General features: G+C 36.5%; 1 protein-coding gene across 1 annotated transcript in view; it reads right to left on the minus strand.

The window, feature by feature from the left end:
- ca16b (carbonic anhydrase XVI b) overlaps positions 1 to 13,713 on the minus strand; it is a 110,763-nt gene extending 97,050 nt beyond the window's left edge. Inside the window, 1 exon segment of the mRNA XM_051112476.1 lies at positions 13,120 to 13,713. Coding sequence (XP_050968433.1) covers positions 13,120 to 13,207 — 88 coding nt within the window. The 5' untranslated portion in view covers positions 13,208 to 13,713.
- Between the last annotated feature and the right edge of the window lie 4,808 nt (positions 13,714 to 18,521).

The following is an 18,521-nucleotide window of genomic DNA, read 5'->3' on the forward strand; positions in this document are numbered from 1 at the left end:
CAGTAAATATGCAAAACTAAATCTATAGGTTTCTATGGGATTGCTAAGATGTAATGGGTGGTTGCTAGGGTGTTGCTAGGTAGTTCCTAAAGTGTTCTGACTGGTTCTCAAAGATCTCTGAGCAAAGAATATACAGTAAATATGCAAAACTAAAGCTATAGGTTTCTATGGCATTGCTAAGGTGTTATGGGTGGTTGCTAGGGTGTTGCCAGGTAGTTTCTAAGATGTTCTGACTGGTTTTCAAAGTTTTGAGCAAAGAATATACAGTAAATATGCAAAACTAAATCTATAGGTTTCTATGGCATTGCTAAGATGTAATGGGTGGTTGCTAGGGTGTTGCTAGGTAGTTCCTAAAGTGTTCTGACTGGTTCTCAAAGATCTCTGAGCAAAGAATATACAGTAAATATGCAAAACTAAAGCTATAGGTTTCTATGGCATTGCTAAGATGTTATGGGTAGTTGCTAGGGTGTTGCTAGGTAGTTTCTAAGATGTTCTGACTGGTTTTTCAAAGTTCTGAAGAAAAGTATGGCAGTATGGCAAACTATTGTTAAGAGTTTTGAGTGGTTTCTAGGGAATTGCTAGGAAAAAAATGAGTGGTTGCTAGGGTGTTGCTAAGGTGTTCAAAAATTGGTGGCTCCTTATCGGCCCATTTAAAAAAAAAAAATGAAACTATATGACATTATGATTCCCAACATACAACTAAAGGCCCAGTGTAAGTCTATGAGAATGTTTTACTTGTGTTTGTCAGCCAGATGAAAATAATCGGATCCCCTATAAATAAAATAATAGCACATCTGTTCTCAAAAAAAAAAAAAAAAAGAATTGCATGTGATTTCAGTTGCCAAGTAAACATAAAAACATAAAAAAGAGAAGAGGGGGAATGGCTTCCTCTGGCTCAGCATTTACAGAGATGGTCTATTGTAACTTAATCACTAACATCTCACATGTAAGTACTAAACATTTATCCTCATTCATTTAATCAATGAGGATAAATCAATGCCCAAAAGGAAGAAAAGATCCTATCTATAGTAAAGCAAAAGGCAGGGGACAAGGTGGACCCACACTATGAGTCTGGAGTCAAAGCAAGCCAGTCCACATTGTGTTTGCAAACCACTAACATCCTGGCTTTATCCTGTATTTATGGAACAAGTGATGGCCTATTGTTTCATTGTTCAGTAAGAAGACTGACCTATTTTAAACAGCAATACAGTACAACTTCCTGAATGGAAAGGCAGCGGTTAAACAGACGGTGCGGACCGAGAAAGCTCAGTTTTATGGAGTTCTCCATTGGGTTCCACTGGAGTATTACGTGATCATTCATGAATAAAATGAAAATGGCAAAGTAGACTGCATAATGTAAAATTCCATTGAGGCTATTAAGAGCAGAGAATGCCTTAACATCTACCCGGTGTGAGAGATAATTACGGTGTAATTAAGATCCCTATAGACGGAGTCTCTTAGACCAGTAGCCATCACTAAAGCTGCCAAAGCTAACACTAAGGACTTACCAGCTATAGCAGCTAAACGCTCTGCTGACTGAGTCTATCAAAAGCATGGGCAAATCCATTAGCTGGATTAATCATATGTTATAGGTTTGAGGAAAGGGCAAACACATTTTTGCTATTAATTATCAAACAATAGGGTGAGCGTGTAACAACCTTTAGAGGGATAATCATAATCACAGAACCACAACGTCTGAAAATCTACAGATTTTCATCTAGGTTTTCATCGAAATGAACTGTATTCAGTTCAAATGGTTACTATTCATAGAAAAAGATACTTTTATGCAATGTGCATATTTCTTATGATTAGACTACTCTGTTCCTATCACCAAACATCATCATCATTAAACAAAAGTACAACAAAAACTAGGTTTTAAAAGAAAACATAACCGTAAAGTGGTGTTTCTGCATGCAAAACTTTGTCACAATACCCCATAACTTTCCCACTATTTGCTAAGCAATGGCTAAGACAATTTGAATGGTTTCTAGGGTGTTTCTATTGTTCTGACTGATTGCTAGACATTGACTTATCTCCAAATTAAGAGTATATATATATATATATATATATATATATATACAGTGGGTACAGAAAGTATTTAGACCCCCTTAAATTTTTCACTCTTTGTTATATTGCAGCCATTTGCTAAAATCATTTAAGTTCATTTTTCCCCTCATTAATGTACACACAGCACCCCATATTGACAGAAAAACACAGAATTGTTGACATTTTTGCAGATTTATTAAAAAAGAAAAACTGAAATATCACATGGTCCTAAGTATTCAGACCCTTTGCTGTGACACTCATATATTTAACTCAGGTGCTGTCCATTTCTTCTGATCATCCTTGAGATGGTTCTACACCTTCATTTGAGTCCAGCTGTGTTTGATTATACTGATTGGACTTGATTAGAAAAGCCACACACCTGTCTATATAAGACCTTACAGCTCACAGTGCATGTCAGAGCAAATGAGAATCATGAGGTCAAAGGAACTGCCTGAAGAGCTCAGAGACAGAATTGTGGCAAGGCACAGATCTGGCCAAGGTTACAAAAAAACTTCTGCTGCACTTAAGGTTCCTAAGAGCACAGTGGCCTCCGTAATCCTTAAATGGAAGACGTTTGGGACGACCAGAACCCTTCCTAGAGCTGGCCGTCCGGCCAAACTGAGCTGTCGGGGGAGAAGAGCCTTGGTGAGAGAGGTAAAGAAGAACCCAAAGATCACTGTGGCTGAGCTTCAGATATGCAGTCGGGAGATGGGAGAAAGTTGTAGAAAGTCAACCATCACTGCAGCCCTCCACCAGTCGGGGCTTTATGGCAGAGTGGCCCGACGGAAGCCTCTCCTCAGTGCTAGACACATGAAAGCCCACCTGAAGGACTCCAAGATGGGGAGAAATAAGATTCTCTGGTCTGATGGGACCAAGATAGAACTTTTTGGCCTTAATTCTAAGCGGTATGTGTGGAGAAAACCAGGCACTGCTCATCACCTGTCCAATACAGTCCCAACAGTGAAGCATGGTGGTGGCAGCATCATGCTGTGGGGGTGTTTTTCAGCTGCAGGGACAGGACGACTGGTTGCAATCGAGGAAAAAGATGAATGCGGCCAAGTACAGGGATATCCTGGACGAAAACCTTCTCCAGAGTGCTCAGGACCTCAGACTGGACCGAAGGTTTACCTTCCAACAAGACAATGACCCTAAGCACACAGCTAAAATAACGAAGGAGTGGCTTCACAACAACTCCGTGACTGTTCTTGAATGGCCCAGCCAGAGCCCTGACTTAAACCCAATTGAGCATCTCTTGAGAGACCTAAAAATGGCTGTCCACCAACGTTTACCATCCAACCTGACAGAACTGGAGAGGATCTGCAAGGAGGAATGGCAGAGGATCCCCAAATCCAGGTGTGAAAAACTTGTTGCATCTTTCCCAAAAAGACTGTATTAGATCAAAAGGGTGCTTCTACTAAATACTGAGCAAAGGGTCTGAATACTTAGGACCATGTGATATTTCAGTTTTTCTTTTTTTAATAAATCTGCAAAAATGTCAACAATTCTGTGTTTTTCTGTCAATATGCGGTGCTGTATGTGCATTAATGAGGAAAAAAATGAACTTAAATGATTTTAGCAAATGGCTGCAATATAACAAAGAGTGAAAAATTTAAGCGGGTCTGAATACTTTCCGTACCCACTGTATATATATATATATATATATATATATATATATATATATATATATATATCCAAATAATATATAATAACATATAATAATAATATACGTAAAGTCAAATTTTAAAAAAGTGAAAGAACTGAAAACATCTGAGTGAAAAAATACAATACATATGCAAAGTCATTGCAAATACAGTGTTTTGAGAGGTTTCTATGGCATTGCTGAGAAAGTACAGGTGGTATAGTGTGTTGCTAGGTAGTTTCTAAGCTGTTCTGACTGTTTTTTGTTCTGAAAGTTCTGAGCAAAGAATATACAGTAAATATGCAAAGCCATTGCTATAGTTTTTCTATACGGTTTCTATGGTATTGCTGAGGTGTTATGGATGATTGCTAGGGTGTTGCTAGGTAGTTTCTAAGATGTTCTGACTGGTTTTCAAAGTTCTGAGCAAAGAATATACAGTAAATATGCAAAGCCATTGCTATAGTTTTCTATACAGTTTCTATTGTATTGCTAAGGTGTTATGGGTGGTTCCTAGGGTGTTGCTAGGTAGTTTCTAAGATGTGCTAAATGGTTTTCAAAGTTCTGAGCAGAGAATATATAGTCAATATGCTAAACCATTGCTATAGTTTTCTGTATGTTGTTTATGCCATTGTTAAGGTGTTATAAGTAGTTGCTAAGGTGTTGCTAGGCAATTTCTAACATGTTCTGACTGGTTTTCAAAGTTCTGAGCAAAGAATATACAGTAAATATCCAAAGCCATTGCTATAGTTTTCTGTATGGCTTCTATGGCATTGCTACAGTGTTATGGGTGGTTGCTAAGGTGTTGCTAGGCAATTTCTAAGATGTTCTGACTGTTTTCAAAGTTCTGAGCATAGAATATACAGTAAATATGCTAAAAAATTCTATAGTTTGTTTCTGTGGTTTCTATGGCATTGATAATATGTTATGGGTGGTTGCTAGGGTGTTGCTAGGCAATTTCTAAGATGTTCTGACTGGTTTATCTAAAGATTTTCTACAGATTTTCATGTAGGTTTTTATCTAAACTGAAATTGTATTCTGAGTTCAAAAAGTTATTATTCATAGAAAAATATACTAAAATTTCTTTCTTCTGCTGAACACTAAAGAAGACATTTTAAGGAATGAGGGTAACCAAACAGTTTCTGGTTCCCATTGACTTCCATAGTATTTTTTTTTTCCATACTGTGGAAGTCAATAGGCACCAACAACTGTTTAAGTGTCCACCTTTCTGAAAATATCTTCTTTTATGAGTAAAATTTGAGTAAAAAATGGCCGAATTTTTATTTTTGGGGTGAACTATTCCTTTATAAAAATACATTTGATGTTACTTGATGTTAGAGATGACAAGACATCCAAGGACAAAATGACGTAAACCTGAAATTTTTACTAAAATACGACTTAAATAAATATGAATCATTATTGTTGGTTTACTGTAAAACAAAGTTACGGCAAAAACATTGATTTCATTTACTTGCTCACCACAATTTTTGGTTCACTTTTACCCAGAAAAATCTTTTGTAGTTCACATTAGACAGTTCAAACTCACCAAGATGTTCTTGCCTAATTAAACAATATTAAAATGACCAAAACAATGATGTTTACACAATATTAAAATGACTAAAACAATGATGTTTTATGGTTAGTGTACATGTTTGACACCTTAAGCTATGGTGTTCAGGTGGAAAACAAGGGTTTGAGTCAGACAAAAATGAAGAAAAAAAATAAAATCACCAAAAAACTGTTTTCAAACATTGCTTTGAGAAAACACAGGTTAAGTATTTGGTCTATTCTGCCATTTTTAAACTTACTCATTGTGGTTTGCTGCTTTCACAAAACAAAAAATGTCAATACAATATCAGTGTGATGCTAGTTAAGTCTTGAATGTGAGTGTTGAGTGTTTATCCCCTTTGAGAAGCTGTAATCTTATAATTTGTTTGCTAAAATCTCTTAATCAAATTTAAAGGCTACCCAACAAATGGCTCTTAAATCACATGATGTGCCTGATCTAAATAATAACTATAAAAACAAAGGGTGGCCTGCAAATCTGTTAGATTAGTAGTTTTAAGTAGAAAACGACACATTCTAAACTAGTTTTATTTACTACATTTCACTACATAAGCTCACAATCATGTAATCACAATCAATTTTTCACTTCATGGCTTTCATTTTTTTATGTGGATGTCAACAGGCAGGACACTCGGAGCAAAGTGTGTACGTGTTTGTGCACTTGTCCATCCACCTCAGCACTATCTGTAATACATCGGAGAGAAGGAAATTACCACTTCTCTGAGCATTTTGAATGGGCTTCCAACAAGTCGAGGGGTGCGATAACTCTCTCGTACTTCTATATCGCCAAAGTATTAGGGTCAAGAGAGTGAGTGAGAAGAAAAAAAAGAAGGCTAAAGCGACTATGTGAGAGAGGAAGCGAGAAAAAGATCCACTCCGAGGCTTCAGAAGCTGTCAGGCTATTAAGGGCACAAATCAATCATTATATTAAGATAATATAACCTCTCTCTTAAAATAACATATAATTAGCAAAATCATTTGTGAGGGGCTACATGAACTGACATCCAATTACCGCCATCAGATTGTTATCGCTAGATATTTCAGGGCTTATAAAACATAGCTGCTAACTCATAGCTGCATATCTTTTTAAAATGCCTGTACAGAACTGAATATACATGTAATTAGATTCTATACAAGCATCATGCGCATAAAAGATACATTGGAGACCGCCTTCCAGCTAAGCAGCTCCACACTATCATCAAAGGCGCCTGTGAACCAACAGAACCAAACAGTCTTTCATTCCAAACATCCTAAGCCTTTTTAACTTGGTTCATAATGTCATTGGTGTGGGTGATTGGACAGTCGGCTTGGAATCGATATGAGGATGCGGCAGGTCAAGGCCCTTCATCAGCCACACAGGAGATCCAAAGCGCAGCACGAGGCAATTGGAAACATATGATAAAAGACTCATAGAAAGCTAGTGGCTAAAGAATCTCTGACCCGATCCCTGGCCTCCAGTTGTGCGCTGCACCTCAATAAAAATGTAAATATCTCATCTGCCCTGGGCGACTACTCACTCGGCTGCTAAGGAAGTCAAGAAAACGCTGTATCAAACAGGGAGCGGGTTACACAATTGCTCACTTCCTCGTCTTTTAAAACGCTAATTAAAATCAAATTTGCAATATTAATGTAGATACCTGGATACAAAAGATACTTCACGCAAAAAAAGCAGGGCATCTTCAAAATCACAATCATTAAAAGGACATACACTGTTTTGTGCACTGAAAGACTGAGTTTTAGAAAATGAGACTGCAGAACTCACCGCCATGATACTAAGGTGCTTTTTTAAGTGTTGCTATGCCACTGCTAAGGTGTCCTGTGTGGTTACTAGGTGGTCACTTATTAGCAGAACTAAAAAGAGCTACCTGCAAGTCTCTATGATATTCTGGGAAGGGATTTTATGATCCAGCAGGTGAAAATCATCTAATAGCTTATAAATGTGATCACACATAATTAGCACTTCAACTACCTACACAATTGGAGTATCTCTCAATGGTGCAAAACAAGTTCTGCATTGAACTTAAGTACACTACCACTTAAAAGTCTGTTATGCTCACCAAGGCAGTGATATTGTGAAATATTATTTCAAATTTTAAATAAGGTTTTTTTTGTATTTTGAAATGTAATTTATTTGTATGATTGTGAGATGAATTTTCAGTGTCACACGGTCCTTCAGAAATCATTGTAATATTCTGATTTGGTGCTCAGGAAACATTTCTTATTATTACAAATGTTTTTTGTTGTTGCTTAATGTTTTTGTGAAAAAAGTGCTACTTTTTTTAGGATTCTTTGATGCAAAGACAGCATTCATTTGAAACAGGAATATTATGTAACATTATAAAAGTCTTTATGGTCACTTTTGACCAATTTATTGCATCCTTGCTCAATAGAAGTTTTTTTGCCAAATTAATGTCCTCAAAGTTTGCGATTGATACTGTAAAATCTTTTTAAATGAGTAAAACCTAAGTACATCAATATATACTGTCATATTTTTAAAATTTAACCCTAACCAAGGCAATAATATTATTTACATTACAAAAAAAAACATTTTTTTTTTATTTTATTGTATTTTAAAATATAATTTTTTCCTGTATATGGAAAAATATGTGTTTTTTTACACAATACCGATTATTACAGATCAATTCTAATATACTGATTCTGTGCTCAAGAAACATTTCTGACAATTACAAATGGTTTTTTGCTGCTTAATATTTTTGTGTAAATGGTGATACCTTTTCCAGGATTCTTGATTCAAGTGTTCATTTCTTTCCAAAAAAGCTTAATGACCCCAAAATTTGTAGATTGATGCTGTAATATTAATATAATATGGAGTATCTTTCAATGGCGCAAAACGAGTTCTGCCTTGTGCTTTAATATTTTAAAACCTGGTCTGGTGTAAAACGTTTTTTTTTTAGGGCCGATGCTGAAACCTATTATTACAGATCCAGTAGACCAATAACCGATATTTTGAACCAATATATATATGTATATATTATTACAGATCAAGTAGACCGATATCTGATATTTTGAACCGATATATATATATATATATATATATATATACTTCGTAAAAATGAAAATGAATGTTAAAATTAAGAATAACAAGGGCTCTGACAAGAACTTTGCTTAAATGTGTTTTTAGGGATGATGCTGAAACCGATTATTACAGATCCAGTAGACCAATAACCGATATTTTGAACCGATATATATATATGTATATATCTTTTGTAAAAATAAAAATAAAAAAAATGTCAAAATTAAGAATAAAGGGCTCTGACAAGAACTTTGCTTAAATGTGTTTTCAGGGCCGATGCTGAAACCGATTATTACAGATCAAGTAGATCGATAACCGATATTTTGAACCTATATATATATATATATATAAAACCCCTAATTCTAATATACTGATTTGGTGCTCCAGAAACATTTCTTATTATTACAAATGTTTTTGTTTCTTAATATTTAGGCGTAAATAGTGATACTTTTTCAAGGATAAACTTTTCAAGTTTAGCATTTATTTGAAATGGGAATATTTTGGGAACACTGTAAATGTCTTTACTGTCACTTTTGACCAATTAAATGTATACTGAATAAAAGAATTAATTTCTTCACAAAAAAAGCTTAATGACTGACTGTAATATTAAGCATAACATGAAAATAATTATCTACTTATCTGCAAAAGTGTATACTTTCCTACAGTGTATACGTTCCTACAAGTAGGTTGAATATATCATGTAGACTTTTTAGAATTATTAAGATTTTAATCCCAATTTGGTTAAGATCAAACAAAAATAAATGACAAAAATGACTATGCAAAATAAGGCCTGAGATGGGATAAGGAGAGACGTCCCTCTTGAGTCTTTTCCCTGCTGACAACATACTGCTGACAAAGCAGAAACAAGCACACACACATCTCAGAAATCTACAATAAGACACAACAGGATGCAGGATCATAACATATCTATATCTTAAGGCATCTCATCAAATCATCACTGCTTTATATTTTAAATACAAACAGTGGGGTGAAAAGCCAGTGTTTTATTAGCCTAACAAGCCATATCTGAGTCTAAAATCCGTGATACAACAGGAGTGATCTACCAGTGAACTAAAACTTTAAACCACTCTATTAAAGCATTTGCCCATAGTCAAACTCTAATCTTGTTTAAAAAGACAGTAAAATGCACGCTAAAGTGAGCCAGTGACATAATGTAAAAGTCACACCCATCTGTGGATATGAAATATGGATCTGGATCACTGCTTCCCATTATTTTTAATGCTTCCTGCGTATTGATTTTTTACTCTCTGCTTTCAATTAAACGCTTTACGGGCTCTTTGTATGCAGGTCAGGATTTTGGTGATGGGTGGATAAGAATGGCAGAGGAGTAGAGGGCTGCTTTTCTGATTTTATTGCGCCGACTGCCTTTCAATCACACAGCAAAGGACTCCTCATTAGGGGAGAGCGCGAGTGCGGCAACAGAGACTGAAGGGCAAGGTAGAGCATTAAAAATCCAGTGTCTTTTGACAAGAGGCCCTTGATGGATACTGGTGTCAAGCAGAAGCTTCCTGTGGTGTCGGCCGGAGGAGATGATAGACGCTTCCCACAGGGTTTGGAGATCTTTGACCTTCTTTTGCAAGCACAAAGGAACACACAAATGAAAAGTTTAAACTACACATTTGATACAAGTTTAAAGACGTCTACAAATGCACAGGAGCAGGTAGTAGCTCGAGGGTGCGCATTAAATTTTACACAAAACCTGCGAGGATGCGAACTGAGGCCATGGGATTGACTGTGTACATGGCCAGAATATTGTGAAATAGTCTTACAATTTAAAATAACTGTTTTCTGTTTTAATACATTTTGAAATGCAATTTATCCCTGTGATGCAAAGCTGAATTTTCAGCATCATTGCTCCAGCCTTCAGTGTCACACGATCCTTTAGAAATCATTCTAATATGCCAGTTTGCTGTTCAAGAAACATTTATTATTATTATTATCAATATTTAAAACATTAAACTTTTTTTAAACTAAATTTTACTGTTTTTGCTGTACTTTTGCTGTAAAAAAACTTTACAAATCTTACTGTTCAAAAACTTTTGACTGAGAGTGTAAATATATGAAACATTAACAGTTTTAACAAAACAACATGAATAATAAGCATTATTATTAGTAGTATTAGTATTAGTATGAGCAGCTATTTTGACAAACTGAAGACTGGAGTAATGAATGCTGAAAATTCAGCTTTGCCATCACAGGAATAAATAACATTTTAAAATATATTAAAATAGAAAACAGTTCTTTTAAATGGTAACAATATTACTGTATTTTATCACATAAATGCAGCATAAAAGACTTCTTTCGAAAAAGATTAGAAAATCATAATTATTGACCGGTAGTGTATATTTTTAATCTGCTAGATATATTTGGTCTCCAGAATGTAAGCAAAATCAGAGCCACACAAACAATATATAATTCAAATGGAATTCCGAAACAAAAAGAATTATATAATCGGAAGTCCCAGCCCTTCCTGAACCAAATAATGAAGTGCCCTTTCATTTCTGAGAAGCTCGGGGGAAGACAATGGGGAACAGTCTTGGGTCAGAAAGTTTTATCATTGAACGCCGATGCCCAGTGGCCAGCCTGTCTTCAATAGGAATAAAACATCTGTTCTGATTTTGATGTCAAATGTAACCTCTCCCCATAAACCATTACGCAAGCTGATGTAACAGACCGTTACCATTGGAGAGTCTCTAAACTTGCAGTTTAACTATTGCCCTACATACAGAGCATCTCAGCTCACTGTCAGCTATAGAAATACGATCCCGCTAATAGAAATACAGGGACCTGTGACAGTGTACAAAAGCGAGTGTCTCTACTCAAATAAAAGCTAATGAGGCCTAGGACAGGAAAAGGAAACATTGAGTTGCAATGTCCGCCATGTTCCGTTCATCTGCTCAGGCTATTATCTATGAGTAATACAGGCTCGACACATTTTCAAGCCTGTATTTCTATTAATTTCAGCGCCGCCTCGGCAGTGGCAAAAAGGTCTGGTTTGTTCAATTTGTTATCATGTTCCATATTTCCAGCAAGACTTATTGCTTCGATTTTTTTTACCATGCTCATTAAGCTCACATGATGTCAAGAGTGTCCAAGAGTCACAGTCTAAAAGGGAAATTTGGCATATGTGAAGCATAAAGAGAACTGCTATATCTTGGCTGTAATTGCTGATGTGATTTATAAGGATTCTGTACAATGATAATGATAATGCAAAACAATTAAAATCATATTCTTACATCACATGACCAGAGGTGGTTAAGGATGAGAATATAGACACATATGTGACCCTGGACCACAAAACCAGTCGTATGTAGCAATAGGAAACAATACACTGTATGGGTCAAAATGATCGATTTTTCTTTTATGCCAAAAATCATTAGGATATTAAGTAAAGCTCATGTTCCATGAGGACATTTTGTAAATGTTCTACAGTAAATATATCAAAACCTAATATCTGATTAGTAATATGCATTGCTCAGAACTTCATTTAGACAACTTTAAAGACGATTTTCTCAATATTTTGTTTTTTTGCACCCTCAGATTGCAGATTTTCAAACAGTCATATCTCAGCCAAATATTGTCCACATCAAATACATCAATGGAAAGCTTATTTATTCATCTTACAAATCTCATTATGACTCCTATGACTGCTTTTGTGGTTTGTGGTCACATATTAATAGGCACCAGACGTAATACTGATCAACCACTAATAAGAACATTTAATATGTTCCCTTTAATGTCTACAGTGGGTACTGCCCTTGATAGGAAAACCCACGGTAATTAAACCAGATTTATACTAAATATGTCAGTTATGTTTGATCAAGGGGTCCATAAGATAGCCTAAGATGGTTTAGCTGGTCTTCCCATCTGGTCAACATGTTCTTTTGGCTGGTATTTTTAGATGGTCACGCTGGCAGCTAAATACCAGCTTGGCCAGGTTGGGAAACCAATTTAAACCACGTAAGACAAGCAAACCAACCTATTCTGCTTTAAGCTGCTTTTTCATCACTCTTAAAAATATTCAACTAACTTAAGGGCAGCAAATAAACTGAAGCGAATTTAAGCCAGCAATTAAAAAGTAATATCTAATATTTCTGCAACAGGTTAAACGGATGGAAAATAAAGATGCTGTTGTAAAGATAAAATCCTTTTATGGTACATCTCACAACCTGGATGAACATCTTAAGCAATTTTATACAATTCAGATCAATTTTGTATGCACAAATTATATGGGAATCTTGCACCCTGATAAGGAAGCTGTTAATTAAAAATGTAAAAATTTAATTTAATTTCAAAAACATCTAAATAATAAAAGCACAATTAAATTCAGTTACACTGACCAACGTTTTGTACAAAACAAATATAATAAAAAATAAAATAAATTATATAAAATAGGAAAAATATAAATAAATAAAAAAAAAAATTAAATACTTCCTCATTATTAGTCAAATCTATCAGTTTCTGGACATCCTCCACATAGCCTGGATGACATCACCTTGGGAACAATCAAGTCCGTGAGACCATCCGAGCTCTTGCTAAAGCCTTTACTTCTGTCACAAAGCAGAGGACTACGAACCTGACCTTCATGAATCATATGCTCCTTTTAAAATACCGAATTATAGCATCTACGGTGGCGATCCTTTCGCTTTGCAAGGCACATATTCTCCTTAAACATACCCGATCACTCTTAATGCCTTATGATCTCTGACGGTGATCAACACGAACGCACCTGCTCATTCAACACAACTTTTTGCATTGAAATATCCCACAATGACCATTCACATCATCAAATATTAAGCACAAAGGCCTCTCTTACCGGGATGACAGCTGATGGGTTGGATGAGAAGGGCTGATAAAGTCAAACACAACATCACCGCACGACACGATCCTCGCAGTCTCCACATGTCCAAATGCGCAATTAGAGCAGCACGGAATGGCGGATCAAATTGAGCGTCAATGTAGGAAACACACTAACTTGACTAACCAATATAATTGCAAGTGATCGAGGCGATTTCAGTGACCGGCGACAAATCTTGTGCCTGTTTCGTGGGACATTTCGGACAGCCCACAATCCGCACACACTTCTGCTCTCTGTGGCGTCCTTTACATTCTCTTTACATTCTCAAGTTAATCCCAACCGGACGCACTTTCAGACGCTCCTGCTCGTTCAGTTCCTCTTCTGTACGGCGGCTCTCGCTCAAGCGCATCTACAAAGTCAGTCGCCTCAATCACATTCAGCGCGCCCCGCTTCTCTATCCAGGAAGTTGTGCATATGAGCGTTTCGTGTTTTGCCAGAGGAATTAGTTGAGAAATCAAAGCCCTGCCCTCTGGATCCTAGCGCCGAAGGCTGTGGTTTTGCACGCCTGCCGAAAAGAGACGAGGATTGGCTACTGGACAACTGAAGCACAAGACTGTTCTCATAGTATGTCTTTCTAAAACAGTTAGTTCCGCTCCTCAAATCTGATTGGTCAAAGCGGCGTTCCAAACATGCATATTTAGTAGAGTCGATGACGTTTCGCTTTCTTGTTCGGATCAGTAGCTGCTTTTTTAAAAATACACCTTTTCTACACCTTTACTTAATTCAGTATGTGTATACACACACACACACACACATTTCATTTTCATCGTAGAAAAGGCTTATTCGCAATTTTATCAAATATTTTTGTTATAACATATATTTAAATATATATTATATTTGTTACTGGTTTCACCACTTTACTTTTTAGTTATTAAATATGTTAAAATGGTGCAAAAATATATGAAAGCAATAAAATGTAGATTTATATGAACTTTTATAAGAATTTTACATTCTGACTAGTAATTATCTGGAGCTGAAGTCATAACTACCGAGCGTTTTGAGCAGAAAATCTGTCACTTCACTCATATATGTTGTTCAAGACCAGCTTTCAGTTTGTGCGATGTTAGTAACCACAGCCTGCATCCCATTTCAGTGCAACAACACTCCTGCTAGTGTGATATTGTTTAATTATACACCACTATACTGTTGGGACAGCTCTTTATTTGTATGCTGCAAACAAAAGATGAAGTCTTTAACAATGATATATTTTACCAAGCCATATTGTTTCCAGCTAATTTCATGAACTGAATGATTTCAGGATGTCCTTTTATATCACGTTGCCGTCAGCAGAACTCAAGAGGGATTGCATTGTCATTCAGTCCTACATGACAGCAGAGTCAAAATTACCCTGCAATGTTGACAGAAGGTTTACTAGGCATATTCTGTGCTTCTCAGATTTCAGCAGTGCTCAAATTTCCCACTTGCCAACAGTTCAGTTAAGACAACGTATAGCTAGCTATATTCAGTTATCCTGTCAGAAAAGCCATAGCTTCTATCCCTGCTTCACATTCTGGCCTCAGACACGGTCGCTCTCCAAGGTGCTGAAAGTTTGCCAGGTCGTCATGCATTATCCATGGTGCTGACGACTCCCATTTCACAACAGCGGCACTTATTAAGAAACTGTGTGTATAATCTTTTGTAAATCACTGTGCAATTGTTACTGTTAAGAGATATTTTAAAGGAAAGTCCACTTTCAGAACAAAAATTGACAGATAATGTGCTCACCCCCTTGTCATCCAAGATGTTGATGTCTTCAGTAGTAAAGAAATTATGTTTTTTGAAGAAAATATTTCAGATCCATGTAGTGGACTTCTATGGTGCCCCGAGTTTGAACTTCAAAAATGCAGTTTAAATGTGGCTTCAAACGATCCCAAATGCGGTTGTAAACAATCCCAGCTGAGGAAGAAGGGTCTTATCTAGCAAAACAATAGATTATTTTTATAAAAATAATACAATTTATATACTTTTTAATGTCAAACACTTGTCCTGTCTTGCTCTGCCTGAACAGTTTTTTTTTAGGGTATGTCAAAAAAATTCCCATCTCATGTTCTTCCTCAACTTCAAAATCGTCCTATATCGCTGTTTTACCTTTTTTGTTAAGGGTGTTTGATCTTATTTGCATGTTAACTTTGCAAAGACTGGGTCGGTGCTTCTGCAGTGATTTTTGAATTTTGAAATGATTTTTGAAGTTGAGGGAATAAATACGATTGGAATTTTTTTCGACATAACTGTCTTGAACCAGAATACACAGAGTTCAGGGAGGGCAAGACAAGACAAGCGTTTGAGATTAAAAAGTATTTAAATTTTTTTTTTTATGAAAATAACCGATCATTTCGCTAGATAAGACCCTTCTTCCTCGGCTGGGATCATTGACAACCGCATCTGGGATCGTTTGAAGCCACATTTAAACTGCATTTTGGAAGTTCAAACTCGGGGCATCATATCAGTCCATTATATGGAGAAAAATGCAGAAATGTTTTCTTCAAAAATAATTTCTTTATGGCAGAAGAAAGAAAGACATGAACATCTTGGATGACAAGGGGGTGAGTACATTATCTGTAAATTTTTGCTCAAGAAGTGGACTTCTCCTTTAAGTTCTGCAGACAATTAAAAGAACAGTTCACCGAAAAATTTCAGTTTGCTGTTTCTTCGTCTGAAAAAAAATTTGGAGAAATTTAGCATCACATCATTTGCTCACCAATGGATTCTCTGCAGTGAATGGGTGCTGTTAGAATGAGAGTACGAACAGCTGATAAAAACATCACAATAATCCGCAAGTAATCCACACAACTCCAGTCCATCAATTAACAACTTGTGAAGCGAAAAGCTGCATGTTTGTAAAAAAAACCATCCATTATTAATGTCCACTTCTGGCCAAAATACCAGTCCATAATAATACTGTCGTCAGTGAATCATCCTCTGCTGTGCATATTTCTCTCTTGACTCAGACAACTTTTTCACTGGAGGAAGCAATATTATGTATAAAGAACTTGTGTTTTAGCTGCAAGCTAGAAGGTAAAAACATCTTGATGGATTTGTTTGTACAAACATGCATCTTTTCACAAGATGTCAATTAATGGACTGAAGTCATGTTGTTTACTTGTGGATTATTGTGATGTTTATCAGCTGTTTGGACTCTCATTCTGACGGCACCCATTTACTGCAGAGGATCCACTGCAATATTATGTATAGAGGACTTGTATTTTAGCTGGAAGCTAGAATTTAAAAACATCTTGATGAATTTGTTTGTACAAACATGCATCTTTTCACAAGATGTCAATTAATGGACTAAAGTCATGTTGTTTACTTGTGGATTATTGTGACGTTTATCAGCTGTTTGGACTCTCATTCTGACAGCACCCATTCACTGCTGAGGATCCAATGCTAAATTTCTCTAAATCTGTTCTAAAAAAGAAGCAAACTCATCTATATCTAGGAAGTCACTTTTCATTTTTGAGTAAACTATTCCTTTTTTTTCCATTGGTATAAATAAATGTTTGACCACAACAGTTTTTATTTGTATGTTACCACATGTAATGCAGTCGAATGTTACCTTAAACATTCTAGATCTACATTTGATTATTAGATAAGGACTTTTATTACACATTTTAAAAAATACATTAAATCCAGAATTACTGTATATCAGCATATAAAATTTCACGTGAGAACAAATTTATGTTGTCACCCTTGTTGTGAGGTCAAGATCTGTGAAGGCTCTCACGGGCCAATGGTTCTCCATCACCCTGTCAGAGCTGTGAGTTGAATACTTTATCGCTAATTATCACTCCGAGGTTTTCTCACCAGTGCTCAAAGCCCGTGTGTTTGTGTGAAACTCCGGTTGTCTCTGAAGACAGCCACAAAAACGGCTACGGGACAGGGAACAGCAGGGGAGTTTGGGAGAGCTGCCCAGCTGGACTTTAATTTGAAGAATCTGATTAAATTCGGTATTTAATTACCCTTCTCTCAGAGGAGCTGTTGGGGATTGTCACAGTGTTTTGAGCGTGTAGGGTGTGAGCCATCTGCCTGTACTTCTGGAGCGCTCTCTGGTGACCCCTGCGAAAAAGGGAAGAAATCATTTTCTCTTTCACTTCTTAGCACTCTCTCTCTCTCTCATGCACGCACACACGCTGTCCTTTATATATAGCAAGTCTTTATTATTTTTTCAGTTGATTTCACATGTTGACAGTTGCTGCATAATATATGGCAGAGTGCATCAATTATGTAGCATTTATTCAGGCAACAACTATACAGTATGTGAAATTCATTGAATCAGTGCAACCCTGCGCATTGTAAATCTCAGACACAGTCATAATTCACTGTTATGTACGGCAAATAATTCTTCCCAAAGGGGTCCTGTGCACATAGTTTATGTCACAGAGCGTGGAAAGCATATAAAAGAATATAGAAGGGCTTGCCTGGATTTGGTGACGTTCATAAAACTTTAAAGACTAAGGTCAAACAGGAAGTGCTAAAGAAAAAAATCAAGGGTCTACTGGAATGCAATGACACCTCATCACCTCATACACCCTATATAATGGCATTTATTGATAAAAAAAATCCCTGGTAGACACATTTCTTTGTTTATCAGAGCAGTGTGGTGCAAAGGAAACCGTATGCAGCAATGGCTTTGAGGAGGAAAAAAAAGAGCTTGGCCGTGAAAAGGAAGAAGTGGTCGTCTGTTCACCTTGACAGCAATGTGGCCTGCAATTAAAATGCTAAAAAAGCTTTAAAAAGACAGAGAGAACCTTTTGAAGATGAGCATTTCATGAGGATCAGCGCAGAGATTCAACACTAAGGTCATTATACAATTGCGATTGGCTCAAGTCACCCTAATAGAAAGGCACGTTAGAAAATTCTTAATGATGTTCGGAAGATTCTGAAACCAAAGGGGGGCGGCTGGTTTTTTTCTCTTTCCATGAATTATTATCTTGCCTTTCCCTCAGTGCTGATACTAATCAAAAACAGACGTGAAACCCTTATTAAAGACTTATCTGAATGTATCTTGGCAATCAGTCTGTCTCAACTCCGAGAGGGATATTTATGCAAATTGGATGCTTTGTCACCACGGTTTGTCATACATTATTTGTGAACTTCATAAAGAGCGCGGTTGTGGATGAAAACGTCTACAGCTTCTGGTCGGCTGCATAAAAATGTGAAGGTATCACGGCCACAACATGCATTTCTTCCAGTCTGCGATATGCACCCATATCGGCTTATCCGATAAATGCTCAATTTGCATATATATGCAATTATATTACATCATCACACCAGCACATTCAATCCGCAGGAAAATCTACTTATCAGAACAGCATCCACAACCCGAGACACTAACCTGAGGAGGCTTGTCAAAATAAGTAGGA

Source organism: Labeo rohita, chromosome 6 (genome assembly GCF_022985175.1).
Source record: "Labeo rohita strain BAU-BD-2019 chromosome 6, IGBB_LRoh.1.0, whole genome shotgun sequence".
Taxonomy (NCBI): Eukaryota; Metazoa; Chordata; class Actinopteri; order Cypriniformes; family Cyprinidae; genus Labeo; species Labeo rohita.